This window comes from Ictidomys tridecemlineatus, chromosome 5, assembly GCF_052094955.1.
Source record: "Ictidomys tridecemlineatus isolate mIctTri1 chromosome 5, mIctTri1.hap1, whole genome shotgun sequence".
NCBI classification, from domain to species: Eukaryota; Metazoa; Chordata; class Mammalia; order Rodentia; family Sciuridae; genus Ictidomys; species Ictidomys tridecemlineatus.
The window spans coordinates 135,469,128-135,491,861 of record NC_135481.1 but is presented as its reverse complement, the minus strand read 5'-3'; the positions used below and the strand labels follow the sequence as shown (position 1 = coordinate 135,491,861).

The window sequence follows — 22,734 nt, the reverse complement described above, 5'->3', positions numbered from 1 at the left end:
TTTATTTGTTTGTATGTGGTGCTGAGAATTGAACCCAGTGCCTCACGTGTGCTAGGCAAGTGCGCTACCAATGAGCCCCAACCTGAGCCCAGTAAACTCTTTATATCTAGTAATATCTGTTCTCATAGGTCCAGCCCAAGTGTTACTTCTGTTTTCTCCATCAAGTGGTTACTAACATTTCTCTCTTCTGAGATTCCAAAGCACTTTATCTGGACTTCTTATATAATGCCAATATGTATGTATCTGTTTTTATATATATAATTATTTCACATAGAATATCCAAAAATATATCAACTATAAGCATCAGTCTAATGGGATAGAAAAATAACAAAATAAATTAGAACTGAGTGTTAAGAAGAGGATACTGTGGAAACCCAAGGAAAGTTAACATTTTTTGGAGTTTGAGAAGTTTTTGTTGAGGAGATGGGATCTGAGCCAAACTTCAGACTATCCATGAATCAACTGTATTTTCCTAAAGCAGGATTTCAAAATGCAATTTTCTAACGAAATCAAAACAGTGATGAATAACTTTTTATATGACTTTTCAAATAAAAATATATAACAAAAAAGATCATATTTTTAGCAGTTCCTTCTTATTGGCCTGACTCATTAGTCTCACTGGAACTCTGGGTTATTACAACAGCATAATTGGAGATAAAACATGCTTGCAGTCCCAGACATTCTAAGAGTATGGGCAAGAGGATTACTTGAGTTCAGGAATTAAAGGTCAGCCTGGGCAACATAGTAAGACCACATCTCTTTAAAAGAAAATAAACAGAATTGGAGTTGTGGCTCAGTGGTAGAATGCTCAACTAGCATGTGTGAGGCCCTGGGTTTGATCCTCAGTACCACATATAAATAACTAAAAAAAATATAAAAAAAAAAAAGAAAACAAACAAAAAAACCACAGCTGAGAAAAGGTAATTTGAGGTCAGAAGATAAAGAATTTTGAGGGCTAGCTAAAGAGGTTTTGAAATAGAGGAGATAATACATGATCCTCTATACTGTTACACACTGTCCATTCAACTTCAAAATTCAGGTTATAATCAGCATTAAAAAATGAAAGAGGGAAAAAAAGAATGCACATAAAATTTAAATGTATACTGTACCTAAAGTATCATTTGAGGAAATTCTATTTCAGTTTTACAAAATATACAAATATGTATACTAGGTTACAATGGAAAATGTGGAGACAATCAACCTTGCAAATAGTCATTTTCCAATTGTTAAAAAGTCTTGATGAAGCTATTTATAGCATTACAACTCAATAAATTACAAAGTCATTAAAAGGACTAAAAATATGTAGCAATATGAAATATGCTTTTAAAAAATAAAGTTTAAGTTTTTTAAACTTTAAAAAGTTGTAAAAAGATTATTTTAAAGCATATTCCATATTGCTACATATTTTTAGTCCTTTTAATGACTTGAGTTTTAATACGATGTGAATTTTTGCTCAGTTTTGTAACTGTCTATACTCTGTATGAATTTTTATCAGAAAGGAAAAGAGGAGGGAAGTTCTTAGGATTCTTTAGTTTTTTTTTTTTTCTTTAGAGAATTTTTAATATTTATTTTTTAGTTCTCGGCGGACACAACATCTTTGTTGGTATGTGGTGCTGAGGATCGAACCCGGGCCACACGCATGCCAGGCGAGCACGCTACCGCTTGAGCCACATCCCCAACCCCGGATTCTTTAGTTTTGTCATCAAATGGTAACCATACTTAAATCTCTCCCTCCTCTTCAAACATCCCAACACATCTATTAAAGACAAACCAGGAGAACTAACCTAGGTCATACATAAAACATCTCATTCCTTTCCTAACTAAGATGATATACTACAGGGATCTTTTTCTCACCAAAATATTGATTAAATGATATGGTATATACATACTCCACTACTCAAATGGACTGAGATTTCAATTGGAGCAAGTTGGTAATAATGTTAATTAGTAATTTATGCTACTGAGCAATTGTGTCACTAATTTGTTAAAATTCAGTGAATGACAAATACAATGATCAATTCTCTCTTATAGGATAAAGAAAGCAATATATTATATGCTGACTCATTCTTAAATAATGCAATATTTGTGTCATTTCAGTCCAGGAGTTCAGAAATATATTTTTTTGGAATATAGTTCTCATGTCAAAATCAACTGCATAGCCAGATTACATACATACAAACATATACCTGTAATCCCAGCCTCTTAGGAGGCTGAGGCAGGAGGATTACAAGTTCCAGGCCAGCCTCAGCAATTTATCAAGGCCCTGACACAAAATTAAAAGCAAACAAACTACATAAAATATTTTTGGAGGTTCCATATAATAAGTGAGAATGAGACTTGACATTTTAAGAACAGTACTAATTGCTGGGCAAGGTGCTGTACACCTAAAATCCCAGCGATGAGGCTAAGACAGGAGGATCACAAATTTAAGGCCAGGGGGCTGGGATTGTGGCTCAGTGGTAAAGCGCTCGCCTAGCACGGCTGGGACCCGGGTTAAATCTTCAGCACCACATAAAAATAAAGGCATTGTGTTGTGTCCACCTACACCTTACAAAGAAAAAAAAAAAAATTTAAGGCCTGCCCTGGCAATTTAGTGATAGCCTGCTTCAAAATAAAAAAATAAAAAGGACTGGGGAGCTAGGGTTGTAGCTCAGTGGTAGAGCACTTATCTAACACGTGTAAGACTCTGGATTTGATTCTCAGCACCACATAAAAATAAATAAATAGAATAAAGGTGCTTTGAAGAAAAGTTCTAAAAAAAAAAGAAGGACTGGGGATACAGCTCAGTGGTAGCGTACCCCTGGATTCAATCCTCAGTACCCACTTCCCACCAAAAGACTACAAATAACTTAAATGGAGATTTTCTGATGCTTTGGCCTTGTATTTATTTATTTATTTATTTTAAAGAGAGAGTGGGGGGGGGAGAGAGAGATGATTTTTTAAAAATATTTATTTCTTAGTTCTTGGCGGACACAACATTTTTGTTGGTATGTAGTGCTGAGGATCGAACCCGGGCCGCACGCACGCCAGACGAGCGCGCTACCGCCTGAGCCACATTCCCAGCCCCTTGGCCTTGTATTTATGATCCTCTTGGGTAGGTGGGATTACCAGTATGTGCCAAGGCACCCAGTTCTTAAAATCACATTTGGTCTTACTTTCTCTTATTCTTCATGTCCAAACCCAAATTCTTTCAGTTCTACTTTTTAATTTTTTCCTTTTTCTTGAGGTATAGTAATAAATTCAGTGGTGCTTTACCACTGAGTTATATCCCCCCTTTTTTTTTTTAAACAGGGTCTTGTTAAGTTGCTGAGTCTGGCCTCAAACTTGTGATCCTCCTGCCTCAGCCTCTTTAGTTGCTGGGATTACAGATGTGTGGTACTGTGCCTACCTTTTTTAAAAAATATTTTTTTAATGTCAATGGACCTTTATTTTATTTATTTATATGTGGTTCTGAGAACTGAACCCAGCGACTCACAAAATGCTAGGTATCCTGGTCTCTACCCACTAGATAGCAGCAGCACCACCTCTCCAAAATATCTCCAGATAATAGCAAATGTCTCTGGCTGGAGGGGAGAGAAGGAAGATGTAGATTTAGTTTGACATGGCTTTAGCCTTCTGAGTCCTGTTGTCCCTGAGTGCTCCTTAGTAACCCTATCTCCCCATGTACTTTTCCAGCACACTATAAATCAACAAAACCACCAGAGTGATATGTGTAGCTTAGTAACCCTGATCTATTTCCCCAGGTACTTTTCCAGCACACTATAAATCAACAAAACCACCAGAGTGATATGTATAGCTTTACCACAGGACACTGGTACCATCAGTGTCAGGAATGTCCCCAACCTCCTCTTTTTTAAATATTTTTCAGTTGTAGATGGACACAATACCTTTATTTTTTATGTGGTGCTGAGGATCGAAACCAGTGACTCACATGTGGTAGGCAAGCACTCTACCACTGACCTACCCAGCCCTGTGCCCACTTCTTTGATCTTAGCTTGAGATAAATCAAGCACATTGCAAGTTGGCTGAAAGTCATGTTTGTCCTGACCACAATATGAGCCCCCTTTAACTCAAATGGTAGGGATCCACTGGTCCTGCTGCTGCCCTTGATAATGCTTCTGTCATGCTCTGTACAATCCTGGATCTCTCTCTCTCCCTTTGATCTCAAGTAACAAAAAATACATTTATGTAATAATGATAATAAAGCATCCAGAAAAAAACAATGTTTCTGATCATTAGTTAGTTTACCTAAAGCTTTTCAAAGAGGAAGAAGCACCAGAAATAATTTCTTCTTCTGGAGAAGGTGGAACAAAATCTATGTCATAGTCATCATCATCAAAATCAATATGTGGAAGCTTCTCAGTTGAAAGTAATTCAACTTCTTCTACATTTTTCTTCTTTTCACCGTTACCTAAGGTAGAACAGTTAATAAACATAGGCTATTTTAATAATTAATGAGACAGAAAGAACTGGGCATGAGCACTTACAAGTGAATGCTTTGGGCAAGTCATAAATAATCACACCACTCTGTACAGGAGTCCTCTCCTTTCACACGGGAATATTTGCTTATTTCTTCATAAATAATTAGTGAGTCACTGGATTAAGTCCAATGAATGCTGGATTGAGGCTGAAGATTTGCTTAGGGATTTCCATGCCTATCTCCAGTTAAATTTTGAAAGCCATGCTTAGTATCAACATTGTCATGTTTCTATTTTTCACTCATATTTAAATAAGGATAATGTGCAGTGAAAAGTCTAATAGCTCAAACACTGTTGCCTTTATAGATAAACTGCCTCTACTTTACCACAGAGCTTTCGTAAAAACACTTTTTCAGAAAGTGTTCAAACACTTTGTGATAGGTAAACTAGAGAGCACTAATGTGATATGTAGTTGAATCTAAAAGATACTTATTCTCTTTTGTTTTACTTATTATTACTTTTCAGTTCTCTCTTACCCTACAGCAACCTTGATGAGATTGATATAAAAAATTTTTTACTCTTGGGGAATGGTATATCAGTAGCTCTAGCTACTAGGGAGGCTAAGACAGAAGAGTTAAGTCTAGGAGTTTTGGGGTCAGTCTGGGCAACATAGCAGGACCTTTCTCTTTAAAAAGTTATTTTTAAAAGTCTAATATTTATAACCATATCATAAGGTGGCTTACTTCCACATGGTGGTTAATCTTAGGACATTTTGGACATCAAATAACTAAGACCTATCCAGAAAATACTTTGAACATAATTTATAATATAGCCACATATCACATGATGTTTTGAACAACAACAGACCACATACAGGATGGTGGTCCTGTAAGATTAAAATGGGATATATTGTGTAACGGTGCAACTTATTACTCATATGTTTATGACGATGAGTACTATGCATTATATTTGATGTAATGATAGTAATGATGCATTATATTTGATGTATTTGATTGTTTGTCAATGATACTATAATGTCCCAAGCCTTTATAATCACTAGCCACTTAGTGACTCACCCAGAGCATTGTCAGGCTTATAAGCCTCATTCATTAAGTGTTCTATATAATACCTGCTTTTTTTTCTTTAAATCTTCTAGATCATATTTTATAACATTTTCTATATTTTATATATTTTTAGATACATAGATATTTAGCACTGTAGTTACAATTATCTATAGTAGTCAGTCCAGTAGCATGCTGTACATATTTGTGCCTAGGAGCCACAGGCTACATCTAGGTGTGTAGAAGGCTGTACCTTGGGTTTATGGAAGCATCCTCTGTGATGTTTGCATAACAGTGAAATGGTCTAATATCACATTTCTTAGAATATATTGTCATTAAATGGGCCTGGCTATACTTCAGTAGCATGCTTAGATCATATTATACATCAATATTTGGTGTATAATTTATGGTAATAAGCCCTAAGGAATTATATCTGTAGGAAGGCTTAATCTCACTTTCCAGTTCTATCAGTAACTAGCCATTTTAACCTTGGTGGACCTTATTTTCTTCATATATAAAATCACAGACCTGTCGATAGTGTTAATATGAAAATCATATTAGCAGAATAAAACTTTCTAATTAATCAGTATGTCCTAACTCAAGAATGTAGCCAATAGATTATTCAACAAGCATCTCACTAGGTCCTAAAGTCCTTACGGATAAAAGCTCTATCTATTCTTACTACTATTCCCAACGCTTAGATTTAAAAAAAAAAAAAAAAAAATGTTTATTTTTTAGTTGTAGTTGAACACAATACTTTTATTTTATTTATTTATTTTTATACGGTGCTGAGGACCAAACCCAGGGCCTTACATGTGTTAGGTGAGCACTTTATAGCTGGGCCACAACCCCAGCCTCCCCAATGCTTAGCTTTAAATTAAAAAAAAAAAAAAAAAAAAAAAAAAGTCAACGTAAGTATAAATTGATAAAAGAACTTTTACCTCTTTCATCTCCCAAATGAGTTTTCAAAGAGTAACTTTCCTGAGTATTGTCATTTATAAGCGTTTCAGAAACAGGGTCATCATCGATGCAGATCACACCACTACTTAACCATTCCGAGTCATCCTTCTGGTCCTTAGCCGAATCAATTTGCTGGTTTTCAGAGGATGAGGGAGTCAAATCAGTTTTTACTGTATTTGTTTTATGAGGCTGTGGTTTTATAAAGTTTCTCTTAGCTTTTTTTGATTTCTGAGCAGTGCTTACTCTAACAAAGTGATTTTCGGGTGGTGTAGAAAATGTTTTTGAAGTATCAAAGTCATCCATATCATCCCAATCATTCATAACGCTGAAAGAATCTGGTGAAGAACTAAATTCTAATTTCTTGAAAACAGCATTGCAGGGGGTCTTTATTGCTGGTGTGTTTTGGGTAGTACATAAAACTTCCTGTGGAATCTGCAACATATTAGGCAATAATGATTTTGAACTGGTAGCCTTGGTTTGCTGTCCTGCTGGAACATTTTTAAAGAAGTCATTGATCGTGGTCTGCTGATTTGGGTTGTGGGACAGAGACTCATTGAAGGAAAAGGCCTCTGACACATTCACATCTTTATCACTTAAAACAGGTGTTTTTGCTACGGACACGCTAGTTACAGAAGCTACAGATGCATCATTATCTGAAGACAATTTCTTCTTAAAAGTAAAACCCCTGAAAAATAATGGAAAAAAACGGATTAGATAAATTCATTGGTTAGTGCTGGGGACTGAACCAGGGCTTCTTGTATGCTAGCAGGCTTTCTACAACTAAGCTACACCCCCAACCCCCAGATGAATTCATTTTAACAAACCCACTCACACTACAATAGTCTATTTTTTTTTTTTTTTACTAATTCATGACAAGTTATACTAACTGCATTACAAGTAGGCAAAAAATTTATTTCCCTCTGTAATTTTAAAATTTATTAGACAACAAGTTATAATTCGTATGCTCTGATTCTTCTCATTCAGGGGCTAATTATTTGATTTTGAGAGTCCCCAGGCCATTTCCACGCTCTATTCTTGGTCTACTAATCCTAGCACCTCCAAAAGGAAGGAATAACATTTGTGTAAAGAGAACCAAACGTAGCTACCTTTTGCTACTCTGATAAAAATTTTGAGGGAAAAAGAATTATAAATTACTAGCTCTGATGAGATCTGAAGGAGAAATAAAGGAGGCAGGAATCCCGAATATCTGCTAGGTTTAATGGCATGAAAATCTGTAGTGACTTTAAAGCCAAGCACCTAGAACAGTGTCTGAAAATGGTAAAGGCACAGTATATACATAATACAAATTATTGTTAGTTATCATTAGGAGTGTAGATTATAGCTTACAAAACTGAAGACCTGTAGTTTCATTATACATTCTTTTGGAAAGGAAAAGAAATTATATTAAAATATTATATATACCTATCACAAATTCACACAAAAAATTCATTATTTCTTTACTGGAAAAGTATAATGTACCAGGAACTCTGTAAAGGTGCTGCACAATTATTACTTGATGCTGGTAAATAAATGCTACCATTAATTTGCAAAATGGAAAAATCATTAAACCTCTCAGTTTCATTTCCTCATATGCACAATTAAGAAATTGAGGCTGGGGTTGTGGCTCAGTGGTAGAGTGCTCCCCTAGCATGCACGAGGCACTGGGTTCGATTCTCAGTACCACATAAGTATAAAATAAAGATATTGTGTCCACCTAAAGCTAAAAAATAAATATTAAAAAAAAAAAAAAGAAATTGAAGTGCTAGAGTTGTAGCTTAGTGGTAGAGCACTAGCCTAGCATGTATTAGGCACTGGATTTGATCCTTAGCACCAAATAAATAAATATATAACAAAATAAATAAATAAATAAACAAAATAAAGGTATTGTGTCCATCTATAACTAAAAAAAGAATTCTTAAAAAAAATTGAAAAACGAGATCTTACTTGTTAAGACTCGATGAGGGAAGGGGGGATAGGAAGGACAGCAGAATAAAATAGATATTATTATTGCTGTATGTATATAGGTGACTGTATGACCAATGTGATTCTGCAATCTGTACAATCAGAAAAGTGAGAAATTATATCCCATTTGATTCAAATGTATGAATTGTCAAGATCATTGTACTGTCATGTGTAACCAATTAAAAAAAAAAAGACACAATGAATTAGTGCCTATGACAGAAAAATAACCAACATACTTACGAAGACTTAGGTTTTGAAAGACTTAATTTACTATTAAGTTTTCTAGCTGAGTGACGCTCTAGTTGCTCCTGTAGATTATTTAGAGGGACAGCAGCCATGATCCTAAATGGTGAGGGGGAAAAAATGTCAGTGAAGTTAGGAATTTTACATTAATCATGATATTTATCAAGAGGAATGCCTTGATTCAAAAAGGCATTGTTCCCACCTATACCCAGAGTAATGACTTTTTTTTTTTTTGGTCAACAATGTTTTGATATTTACATTTGGTGACATTTGAAATATATAATCTTTAATCAACCTGAAAAAGAAAATGACCTATTTCCCCCTCTTTTCCTCCATACACACTAAAATAAGCACACTAGATATTTAAACTCCACCACCAATGAGTTTACCAGCAAGATACTGTGCTTTATAATCACCTGGTTTCAACCTGAAAAAATACTCCTAAAAGCATATTTCCATTCTTGTGTAACAAACTGTAGTGGTACTGAGCTATTATTTCCCAAGATAATGTACAGCTCAAGGCACCTTAAAATTACTCGAGCTAGCTGGGTGTTCTGGTGTATACCTGTATCCCTCTGAGGCAGGAGGATCACAAGGTTGAGGCCAACCTCAGCAACTTAGCAAGGCCCTAAGCAACTCAGTGAGACCCTGTCTCAAAATAAAAAATTAAAAAGGCTAGAGATGTGGCTCTGTGGTAAAGCACCCAGGGTTTAAACCCCAGATGAAAGAAAGAGAGGAAGGAAGGAAGGGTTGTAATCTATGCATAGGAAGACATTTTAATTTTAACTGATAGTTATAATCCTTTTTCCCACTCTTATTTTTCTCTTCTTTCTTTCCCTCCCTCAATTCCTTCCTTCCCCAGGGCCTAGGCAAGTACTCTAAAATTGAGTTAAACCCTCGCCCTTCCCACTCTATTTTTACCAGAGATCTACTTTTATTTTTATGCCATGTATCTTAGGAAAAAGGATTAAACACTACTAGATGACATTAATGGGAATATGAAGTTTTACAAAAATTGCATTTTACTCATTAATTATTAAAATAACCAATGTTTACGAAGAAATGATAAATGTTCAAGGTGATGGACATGCTAATTATAATTACCCTGTTTGATCATTGTACACTGTATATATTTATCCAAATATCACTGTACCCTATAAATGTATACATTAGTATCAACTTCCAAAAATAAATAACAATGTTTATTAACTGTTTTAATTGCCATGGTAGTGAGAAGAAAAATTTAGAAACTGAATACTCACTTGAGAAATCTCACATATTGAGTTGGATGACTATGGTATAGATTTCCTCCTAACTTCTCCAGAGGAAAGAATTATTTCTTCTACTGTTTCTTCAAGATGTTTTAGGTAATATAGCTAATTATTTAATAATCACTGAATAATTCAGCTTGGTATGTGAATTATATCTCAATGAAGTTATTACTAAAAATTTTAAAAAGTAGACAGGAGAGTATTATGAATCCCTACATACCTATCACCCAGATGCATCAATTATCAAATACATTCAATATTGTTTTTCTAGGGGGTGGGGGTTACGGGGATTGAACTCAGAGGCACTGGACCATTGAGTCACATATCCAGTCCTATTTTGTATTTTATTTAGATACAGGGTGTCACTGAGTTGCTTATTAGTTCCTCACTTTTGCTGAGGCTGGCTTTGAACTCATAATCCTCCAGTCTCAGCCTCCCAAGATGCTGGGATTACAAGCATGTGCCACCGAACTCTACATGCATACCCCAAGGTCCTCACTCCACCATTCTAGAAGCCCACCTATGAAAAGGGTGACATTTGTTGGCCATTTGTATATCCTCTTTTGAAAAATGTATGTTTAGGTGATTTGCCCATTTTAAAATGGGAATATTTGTCCTTCTTTGCTGTTAAGCTCTTTATATATCCTGAAAATTAATCCCATATTAGACACATAGTTTGCAAATATTTTCTCCCATTCTGTATGTTGTATCTTCACTCTGTTGATTATTTCCTTTGTTGCACAGAAACTTTTTAGTTTGATGTAATCTCACTGATCAAATTTTGCTTTTGTTGACTATGCTTTTGGGGGTCATATCCAAAAAAATCTTTGCCCACACCAATGTTCTGAAATGTTTTTCCTATATTTTCTTCTAATAGTTTCAAAGTTTCAGGTCTTAAATATAAGTCTTTGATCCAATTTGAGTTAATTTTCATACACGATAAGGAATAGATTTAATTTCTTTCTTCTCTAAGTGGCTATTCAGTTTCCCCAGTACCATTTCTGTTTTTTTCCAGCACCATTTATTGCAGAGACTCTTTTTTTCCAATATATACGCTTGCTACCTTTGTCAAAAATCAGTTGGCTGATCAGTAAGTGTGTAAATTTCTAGGTTCTTTTTTTTTAATATTTATTTTTTATTTGTAGTTGCTGTGGGTATTTAAGGTCTTTTGTGATTCCATATGAATTTTGTGACTCCCTCCTCTTTTTTCCTAGCTCTGTAAAGAATGCCCTTGGTATTTTACTAGGTATTACACTGAATCTATTCATCACTTTGAACAGTATGGACATTTAAACAATATTAAGTATATAATATGAACATGGGATGTTTTTCCAGTTTTCGGTGTTCTCAAAATTTCTTTCTAAAGTGTTCTGTAATTTTCAATATAGAGATTATTAACGTCCTTGATAAAATTTACTCCTGTGCATATGTGTGAGCACTTACGAATGGGACTGCTTTCTTTATTTCTTTATCAGCAATTTTGTTATTGGTATATATTTTAAAAAACTACTATTTAAATCCTGTGACTTTAGTGAATTCATTCATGAGGTCTAACACTTTTTTGTACACCTCCGTGTCCCAAAAGGTAGTGACTTGCTATGTTTCCAGGCTGGACTTTAATTCCTAGGCTCAAATAATCCTCCCAACTGAAACTTCTGAGTAACTGTGATTATAGGTACACAAAACTGTGCCCAACTCCCCTCCCCATCTTAAAAACACTGATCTTTTATTGAAGCATGCTCTCTCTAGAGTCCCGTCCAATGTGAAAGTCTTTCCCAGACTACAGCCCTCTCAGAATTTCAACATCAGCCAAGCACTGCTGACAAACATGCAGAGATACAAATAAATACATTGAGCCTCAAGACACTAAGCAGAACAAAATGGTCCATGGCATCATTACTTACTGTTTTCTACATTCCTTCTATATCTTAATTATTTTCAGATCAAAGTCAGCCATAGTATTATAATAGTAGAGATTCTCTACATTATATCATAGCATGATTTTACATGTATATTTACTCATCCCAGTAATATAACAGCTTATTAATTATCTCATTACTATACCTTAATCCTAGGAGTACCTTTCCCAAGTTTTATAATGCACTACTTTTTGGTCATTACTCCAGTCAAAGTCCTAATTAAAGTCATGGTAGTGAAAAATAGCATTTCCCTACTGAAACCTTCAGTGAGAATGCTTTCATGAAGTTGGCCGAGTATGTTGTATCTTCATTCTGTTGATTATTTCCTTTATTGTATAGAAACTTTTTAGTTTGATGTAATCTCACTGGTCAAATTTTGCAATAGAGTATGTCCAGGTTACATATTCTATGAAAATATAAATAAAATTATTTGAAACATATAAAAGCTTTTCACCTCAAACATAAAAATCAATGATAAAATTAAAGGAGAAAAATTAACTGAAAACAAATAAATCTGAATTAAACTCAACACAAGAATCATAAGTACAACTTGGAAAATGATTAAAATTTTCCTTTACATATAGAAGTTATGCCATTGTAATAGAATATAAATAAGCAAAAAGCTGATTAAACAATACAAACCCTATAATGAGTAAAACAAACCAAGCTAAAAAAATATATCCATACATTAAAAAAAAAATCAATAAAAGATGGGATGAAAGAAAGATCATCCAGAGCTTGAATTTAAATACACACACAACACACACACACACACAGCAAAAGACTTCTTGGAGTAGTAAAAGAAACCAATGGCAAAGAATAAATGATTAAAGGAGTTCTGTTTGAACAATGTCTTGAATTAATAAAAAGAACTTAGGCCAGAAGTTGAGAGGACCTACATTTAACAACTACATTAAGATAATAAGAGATAGTCTTATGACATTGAACTAAAAAAAAAAAAATTAAATCCTACAATAAGTTATAAGCAGGAAAAAAATCAGAATAAAAGTAACAAACAGAATTACTTCTACTTCTGAGCAATACAGAGAACATTTATAGGATTGTTATGGTTTGGATCTGGAATGTCCTCCCAATCAAAAGTTCATGTTTTGAAAGCATGATCCCTGATGCAACAAGGTTCAGAGGTTGGGTTTTTAGGCAATCATTAGGGCTCTGGCCTTATCAGTGAACCAATTCAAATCGCTGGATTAATCCACTAGTATGCCTTGGACAACCCCTGTCCCAAGCCCTTTCCTCTCCTTTCCCCCATCTCTCTCTTACTTTCTCTCCCTCCCTTCCTTCCCTCACTCCCTTCTCTGCTTCCTGGCTGCCACAAGCTGAGCAGCTTTTCTCAGTCACACCGGTCACACCTTTCTGCCATGAAGTTCAACTTAATGGGCTGACCAACCACAGACTAAACCTCTTGAACCATGAACCACAATAAATTTTTACTCATTTAAGTTGTTCTTGTCAGGCATTTTGGTCACAGAGACACACAGAAGTCTAACACAAAGATAATCAGAAAGTGCAGTGTGGTGGCACACCCCTGCAATCCCAGTAAGGAGGCTGAGGCAGAAGGATCACAAGTTTGAGGCCAGCCTCAGCAATTTATCAAGATCCATCTCAAAATAAAAAAGTGCTGGGGATGTAACTCAGAAGTAAAGCACCCCTGGGTTCAATCCCTATTATCAAAAACCAAAACCAAAACAACAACAGAAGACTACCAGGAAAAAAAGGCCCAGGCAACTTTCAAGAGAAATATCTTTATGGAATTTAAAGGCGATAAAAATGACTTTAGTCATTAGTTATAGTAGGTTTCAAATGTTATCTTTAAAACTGGCTATTAAGAATTGTTCAGGGCTGGGGTTGTGGCTTAGCGGTAGAGTGCTTGCCTAGCACGTGCAAAGCCCTGGGTTCGATCCTCAGCACTACCTAAAAATAAAAATAAAGGTATTATGTCTAACTACAGCTAAAAAAATAAATATATAAAAAAAGAATTGTTCAAATAGTAACAGTGCCCTAAAATTTTAAAAAGTCATATGATCTGAATTAACTGGATCTATTAAACACATTGTAATAATATTAATGGGAAAAGGACTATTGCTAGGAAGTACATAATTATAACAAAAAAAGTAAGATATAAAACGACTTTTATTTTGGGGCTGGGGATGTGGCTCAAGTGGTAGCGCGCTCGCCTGGCATGCGTGTGGCCCGGATTCGATCCTCAGCACCACAGACAAACAAAGATGTTGTGTCCGCCAAAAACTAAAAAATAAATATTTTTTAAAAATTCTCTTTCTCTCTAAAAAAGATAAATAAAATAAATAAATAAAATAAAAAATAGTGATGGGCCAGGAGCGGGGGTGCATGCCTGTAATCCCAGCAACCCAGGAGACTGAGACAGGAGGATTGCGAGTTCAAAGCCAGCCTCAGCAACAGCAGGTGCTAAGCAACTCAATGAGACCCTGTCTCTAAATAAGATATAAAATAGTGTTGGAGATGTGGCTTAATGGTTGAGTGCTCCTAAATTTAATCCCCTGCAACAGCAACAACAACAACAACAATACAGGTGGGCCAAGCATGGTGGCACATGCCTGTAACCCCAACAGCTGGAAGGCTGTCCCAGGAGGATTGCAAGTTCAAAGCCAGACTCATCAACTCAGCAAGACCCTGTCTCAAAACAAACAAACAAACAAACAACCCCCCTCCCCCCAAAAAAGGGCTGGGGATATGGTTCAGTAGTTAAGTGTCCCCTGTGTTCAATCCCCTGAAACAATAAACAAACAAACTTGAATGAATGGAGACTATGTATGACATACTGTTGTCAAAATTTATCTCATTATTTCCCCACAAGAAAAGAAAATGTATTAATTATTGGATATCATATGGTCTCCAAGCCCATTTTCCAAGGATCTTTCAGAGGGTTTTTTTTCCACATAGGTTTTAATTCATATTCTTTTTTCTCCCTGTTCCCCAGCCCCCAGCCCCCAGTGCTGGGGATTGAATCTGAAGTGCTCTAACCACTGAGCTACACCCCCAGCCCTTTTTATTTATTATATTGAGACAGGTTCTCACAAAGTTGCTCAGGTTGGCCTTGCAACTTGTGGTCTTCCTGCCTCGGCCTTTTCCTCTCCTGGCAAAGGAGAGGAAAGCAATGAATAAATTATATAAGTTACAGATCTTAGAGCACAGAATAACAATTCAAAATTTGAGAGAAATGTGGGCTGGTGTTGTGGCTCAGCCCACATTTTGATCCTAAGCACCACATAAAAATAAATAAGACAAAATAAAGGTATTGTGTCCATCTACAACTAAAAATATATTTTAAAAAATTTTGAGAGAAATGGCAGAAAAGATGAAGAAGATAAAGATAATAAAATGGCAAATAGTAAAATAAAATATAAAGGATGAAAGTAACATATAAAGAAATGAAATATAAGAAAAACAGAACCATAAATACCATAGTATATTAATGATTTTAAAATCTAAATTAAATAGATTTTTTAAATCAATATTGACAAAACAAAATGAACTGTCAAAACAGAAGAATTTAAAAATAATTTTTTAAAAAATTATTTTTTAAAAAAGTACCAAAATTCATTCTATAAAATAAACATGATCTTGACCTTAAAGCTTCATTAACACAAAATAAAAAACATGAATTCTTGCTTGTCAACCTCAAAGAAACCTGCAGCTCTGCCTGGCAAAACTGTTTCTCTGATCCACTTATTTTCTCTCTTTCTATAACCACTTTCTCAAAATTTCCGATTCCTCACTCTTAGCAGATGACTTCCCTTCTATGACACAGAGAAAGCAGAAACCAACACATGGAACTCCTTCATCTTCCAACTGCCAAACAGGCAAGACCACCTTATGTGGACCCAGCCTACCCTCTCTGACCACCTCAAGTTCTCTACCGAAACTTTAGGATCCATACAGATCTCCCATCTTTTCAAAAAATGTAATCTATTACTTACATTCAATACTCTTACTCTGTATAATTAGTCCTCTTTCTCAACTAGTTTTCCTTTTAGATTGTATATATATGAGAGACTCTTTAGGGGAAATAAGAAAACACAATACCTACAAGACTCCTTACGTTTCCTACACTTACTGATCTCTCTTCACTTGCACAGCTGAACTTCTTGAGAGGCTTTCACTCTCCATTTCTCTAAGCCCAATGACTCTTCTATTATAAATCTGGCTTTAACCTGATCACAGTTCTAACATCCTGAATAGGGTCAATATGATTTCCATTTTAATTAATTCAACATACTTTTTCAATTCCTATATGTCCTAACCTCCTGGCACACAAAGCAGCTGACTACATCACCCTCTTGAAACACATGCCTTCTTTCAGATGCTCTTCACAGTTCATTTCTACTCCTCCTTCCTTGTCAATTTAGGCAGTAGCGTAATGGTGGTTATGAGCATGAGCTCTGAGGCAGAATATGTGGGTTTGTATTCTGGATCTATCACTCATTAGCTAAGTGTCCTTGAACATAACATTATTCCTCATCTCTAAAATGCCTACCCACCTTATATAACTATTATACAAATTAAATAAATTAATATTTATGAAGTGCTAAGAATGGTGTTTGGAAGATAGTAAGCAATATTAAGAGTCTGATAAAGAAAAGTTCCCCTATAATACACTTACAATAACAGTTTTCAATTGTACTAGCTATTGTAATTGCATTTTGACATTTATTGAATGAGAATTAAAAAACAATGTTAAAAATATATAAAATATATCAAGGTTTTTATATCTGTGGTCAATTATGGCTTATCCAAGAGATGAAAAGCTGATACATTAAGTGAAATCACTAATAATGTATCAATCCAATAGTTTAATGAAAAAAAATCAATACAATCAGGTCGACTGATTTAAAAATATAATGTCCCTGCAGTAAAAGGCAGTTAAGTGTGTGGCTCAATAGTTTCACTTACATATACAACTGAATAAATAATAGTTAAATCAAAGCAAAGAATGTTCCAGCACCAAAGCAGGCTTCCAGGTGCTCTTTCCTAGTTAGAGTTGCTTTACTCTTCTTAAAATTCTTGCACATATAGTATCATACAGTATCTATCACCAATGCATTTTTGAAAGGATATCAGATAAAAATCAAACCATTTTAAGCAAACACATCAAAACACAGAATCAGAAGTATTTAAAATCAAGAACCAATATAATATCTTATATTTTATAATGGGAGTGAATTCATTAAAATCAGGGGCAAGACTGGAAACAAGACTATTCTCTCATTTTCACTATCAAATTGAGCATTCTTGCCAATGCAAAAATGTTCAAAAAAGAAAATACTAGGAAAGACAAGATTATCATTACATGTGGACAACTTGATTATATACCAACAAAATCCAAAGAAAATCAGTCATAACAATGGCTAATTAAAACTTCAGGAAAGTGAAATAAAAGATAAATATAAATTCTCAAAAGCTAAATGCATTCTCATGAAGTAATAATAACTAACTTGAAAATGCAATTTTTTTAAAGGCATTTAACTAGCAATAGCAAAGAAAAATATTAAATAAGTAGTAATTAACCTAACAAAAGACATTCATAACTGAATGAAAGTGACCAAATAATACTGAGAGAAATAAAGATGTGAACCGAGAAATATTTCATATTCTTAAATGAAAGGTCTTCATCATGTACAACTACAAGACTAGGATCCTAATTAGAATAAGATATACTCCATGTTTGTATGTCAAAATATACTCCACTGTCATGTATGTCTAAAAAGAACAATATTACAAAAAGAAAAAGAAAGAAAGGTCTAAATATCATAAAGATAACATTTCTTCATGAATTAATTTCTGGAACAACAAAATTCCAATTAAAATGCCATAAGAATATTTCATAAAACTCAACAAAAATGGTTTGACTTTTATCTGATATCCTTTCCTTTGACAAAAACAAGAGACAAAAATTCTAAATAAGACTGGAATGGGAACTAATATATATATATATATATATACACACACACACACACACACACACACACACACACACACATATACACACACACACACACACATATATATATATATACACACACACACATATACATATATATATATACACACACACACATATATTTTTTTTTAAAAAAAGAATGTTATATATCTTTAAAAAAAGAAAAACAAAAACCTAGTCCCCAAAATATAATGGATAATGAAAGAAGAAAATAGGAAAAGGAATTAGTATTTAACGAATGTCTTTAGGATAGTAAGTAAGCAATATACCCTAGATCAGAAATGTGCAAACTATGACTCACAGATCAAATATGAACTGCTACCTATTTTGTAGTTTTGCATTTGTTCACATACTGCCAATGGTTGCTTCTGCATAACAAGTGAGTAGTTATAATAGAGACTATCTGGTACGCAAAGCCTAAAATATTTATAATCTGATCCTTTATAGAAAAGGCTTTTTGACCATTGCCTTAGACTATTGCTAGAAAAAAAAAAGAAGAAATTCCTAAATACATCAAATCTTTGACAATTTAAATAAAAAATGCTCAGGACAAAATCTCAATGAAATTGAGAACCCAGGAAGGTAAGGTAAGCATGAAGTTGCTTCTGTTCTGAGGATATCTGTCTAATCCTGAGAACCTAAACATCAATTTTGATAGCCTTGGTGGAAAAGGATAGACAGAAATCGAAGTTAGAGCCTTCCTATTGTGAGAAGTCTTTCTATATAAACCAGCATACCAAAGAACTATGTCTTTGGGGCCAAAATCAAATCCCACTTCCATTCCCAAGAATTTAGAAGAAAAAGTAAAGTTACTGTCAGGTGCAGTGGTATACACCTATAATCCCAGCTATCTAGGAGGCTGAGATAGGAGGATTAAGTTCAAGGCCAGGAAGGAAGGAAAACAAAATAAAAAAAGTTATTTGTTCCTAAAGGACTAACTACAGAAGATGCTGAAATCATAAACTCCTAAAACTTTTCAAACCAATTTTCATCACCTGCACAATTAAAAAAAGCAAGCAAGCAATGAATTTAGATTAAAATGAGTTTAACCTCAAGGCACTTGGCAAGTGCAAAACTGTCTCTGGAGGAATATACCTTTATCCTATGCCTTAATTAATTATCACAAAAAAATTTTCAAGGTCAGTGCATAGCCAAGCATGCATGGAAACAAGGTACCAGGAATGAGAAAGAACTAGTAAACATAGAGAAATACTTTGAGGTGTAAGAATATAAAGCAACTGTATACATTATGAGAGAAATAAAAGGCAAAGGCCAGCCTCAGGAACCTAGTGTCAAAAAAAGACCTTGTGTCAAAAAAAGGGTGGGGTAGTGAGTAGGGGTGTACCTTAATGGTCAAGGGTCCGTGAGCTCAATCCTCCGTATTGTGAGAAAGAGAGAGCAGGGTGGGGAAGAGGAAGAAAGGAAGGAAAGCCAAGCTAGGAAGAATATGCAAGAGAGAAAAATAGGAAAAATTGGGGCGGGGGATGTGGCTCAAGCGGTAATGCACTCGCCTGGCATGCCAGGGCGCTGGTTCGATCCTCAGCACCACATAAAATAAAGATGTTGTGTCCAGGGATAGGAAGGATAGCAGAATAAAATAGACACTACTATTGCTATATGTATATACATGACTGTACGACCAATGTGATTCAGCAACCTGTATACTCAGAAAAAGGAGTAATTATACCCCATTTGATTTCAAATGTATGATATATCAAGATCATTGTACTGTCACGTGTAACTAATTAAAACAAATTTAAAAAAATGTATTAAAAAAAGATGTTGTGTCCACCAAAAACTAAAAAAAAAAAATATTTAAAATTAAAAAAAATTACCTTGCCAAAAGAATTTCTAAGCTAAAAACTAACCAAAATTAATAGAGTAACCAGATTACACAAAGCTAAAAAGACAGTAAGCTAGCAGAAAAGTCACATGAAAGCATTCAGGATCCTCTTTTTGTTAGTTTTGTATTGCTGTGACCAATCCTCAACTAGAACAATTTAGATCTGGACATGGTGATGCACTCCTGTAATCCCAGCAGCAAAGTCTAAGGCAGGAGAATTGCAAGTTCAAAGCCAGCTTTAGCAACTTAGCAAGATCCTGTCTCAAAATAAAAATAAAAAGGGAAGGGGATGTGGCTCAGGGGTTGAGTGTCCTTGTGTTCAATTCCTGGTGTCAAAAAAAAAAAAAAAAAAAGAGAGGTAAAGTTTATTTTGGCTTTCAGGGGTTAAGTCCATGTCCAGCCAACTCCATAGCTCTGGGCCCAAGATGAGGCAGAACATCATGGCAGAAGGGTGAGGGGGAGGGAAGCTGTTCAGTTCATGACAGCCAGGAAGCAAAGACAGTGAGTGAACATTCCCCTCACTAGGGACAAAAACCCCAAAGACATGCCCCCAATGACCTACTTCCTCTAGCCATATACTATCTGCCTACAGTTCCCACCAGTTAATCTATTCAAGTGGATTAATCCATTTATTTACAGTTCTCATAATCTACTAATTTCACCTCTGAACATTCTTCTTACATTGTATCATAAATGAGCTTTTGCAGGAAACCTTGCATCCAAACCACAACACTCTTTGTGGATTTCTCACATTTCTACATTGTTGTCCAAGACTTCTGAGCAAAGGACATGTTTAGTGGCAAATGACCTTGAAAACTGAAGATAACAGTAATCCCTCCAGAGAGATCTGGGGCCATGCATTCCCAAAGACATCCTGAGTAGTAATGACAAAGCCCTCTCATGTCTCATGTCTTCCTTACATTTCAGAGAGGAAATATCAAAGTACCTTCCCCTTCAGAATCAGGAGAGATCTGTCTCCATTCCAGAGTAATGTGTAGTCTCTCTGAAGGGGAGGGCATGCAGATGGACCAGCAACTCCATAGAAGTTCAGAGTCTCTCCTGTTCTGTACTGGACCGGATCTGCACTATTCTTCAGTCTTCATCACAAAACCTTGTAGGAATTGGGGCAAGGGAAAGTGATGTGTGAAACTGTGGTGCATTTTTATCTATATCTGACTAGAAGTCTTGTGTCTTGTCTGTGTAAAAAATTGTAGCAGGCAAAATTGCTATCTTACAAATAGAATACAATTCAGACCTTTTATAGTCTCTGATTTAATTGAGACATATGCAGAGACACAAAGACAACAGAAAATATGAGAAGAGACTTGGTAGAGTAAGAAAGTCTAACATAAATCTAGCAAAAGTTCCACAGAAAAAACAGGGCAGAATTAATATTGGAGAATATGTCTGGGACTTTTCCAGAACTAATTAAATACATAAGTCCTCAGATTCAAGAAAGCTCAGAAATTCCAAGCAGGAGACATAAATTTCATGTGTGACATTTGGGCAAAATATTGATTTCTCACCTGGGGTAATAGTTCAGTGGTAGAGCATGTTCTTAGCATGTGTAAGGCCCTGTGTTGAATCCCCAGCATGCTCCTCAAATTTACTTCAAAAATTAAGGCAGGCTTGGTGGCGCATACCTGTAATCCCAGTGACTGACTTGAGACTAGGGCAAAAAGATCAAAAGTTCAAGACCAGCTTTAGCAACTTAGCAAGGCCCTAAGCAACTTAGTGAGGTCTGGCCTCAAAAAGGCTGGGCATGTGACTCAGGGGTTAAGCCCCTGGGTTCAATTCTTGGGACAAAAGTAAACAAATAAATAAAAAATAAGGATATTGCCAGGCGTGGTAGCATACACCTGTAATCCCAGCAGCGGAAGGCGAGGCAAGAGGATCACAAGTTCAAAGCCAGCCTCAACAACTTAGTGAGGACCTAAGAAACTTAGTAAAACTTTGTCTCAAAAAAAAAAAAAAAAAAAAAAAAAAAAAAAAAGGCTGGGGATATGGATCAGTAGTTGAGGGGCCTTGGGTTCAATCCTTCGTACAAGAAAAAAAAGAAGAGCCAGGTATAGGATTCATACCTGTAATCCTAGCTGCCGAGGAGGCTGAGGAAGGAGGATTGAAAGTTCAAAGGCAGCCTCAGCAATTTTGCTAGGCCCTAAGCAACCCAGTGAGACCCTGTCTCTAATAAAATATAAAAATAGAGATAGGGATGTGGCTCAGTTCCAGCGCTGGGTTCAATCCCTGGTAGTCCCCTCAAAAAATACTGAATTGTACACTTTTTCTTCATGGTGCTGAGTGTCAAACCCAGGGTCTCATTCATGCTAGGCAAATGCTCTACCACTGAGTTACATCCCCAGCCCTGCTAAATGGCACTTGATTAAACCCAGGAGTGCTTTACCACTGAGCAACATTTCCCAGCCCTTTTTATTTTTATTATTAGTGACAGGGTCTCACTAAGTTACTTAGGGTCTTGCTAAATTGTTGAGGCTGGCCTTGAACTTGTGATCCTCCTATCTTAGCCTCCTGAGTCACTGGGATTACAGGCATGCACCAGTGTAACTGGCTGAACTGTATACTTTTAAAAGGTAAATAAACAATCTCAATGAAGCTTTTGTTTTTTAAGAAACTAACTACAGGGGCTGGGTTGTGGCTCAGCGGTAGAGTAGTCGCCTAGCACATGCGTGTGAGGCCTTGGGTTGGATCCTCAGCACCATATAAAAATAAATAAAGGTATTGTGTCCAACTACAACTTAAAAAAAAAAAACAAAAACTTAACTACAACAAAATCAGACAGTGTTAGTGAAGATGTGGAGAAATCAAAACTCTCTTACACATTGCTGGTGTGAATATAAAATGGTTCAGCCAGTTTGGTGAAGTTGAGTAGTACTCTAGGAGGCTACATATAGGATTACCATATGACAGAGCAATTTCACTCCTAAGTATATACTCAAAAGAATGGAATACAAGCTGGGCACGGGTGTGCATACCTGTAAGCCCAGTGACTCTGGAGGCTGAAGCAGGAGGATTGCAAGTTCAAAGCCAGCCTCAGCAAAAGC

The 22,734-nt window shown here is 35.5% G+C and overlaps 1 protein-coding gene across 3 annotated transcripts in view; it reads right to left on the bottom strand.

Moving 5' to 3' along the window:
- The window catches only part of Blm (BLM RecQ like helicase), a 103,068-nt gene that overhangs the window by 54,143 nt on the left and 26,191 nt on the right, over window positions 1-22,734 (bottom strand). For 2 of the 3 annotated variants that reach the window (XM_078051151.1, XM_005320165.4), the window contains exons 2-4: window positions 8,642-8,743; window positions 6,421-7,124; window positions 4,249-4,411 (exon numbers count right to left, since the gene is read on the bottom strand). In XM_078051151.1, coding sequence (XP_077907277.1) covers window positions 4,249-4,411; window positions 6,421-7,124; window positions 8,642-8,739 — 965 coding nt within the window. In that variant the 5' untranslated portion in view covers window positions 8,740-8,743. The remainder of the gene's footprint in view (window positions 1-4,248; window positions 4,412-6,420; window positions 7,125-8,641; window positions 8,744-22,734) is intronic. The other variant, XM_078051150.1, reaches the window with a different exon arrangement.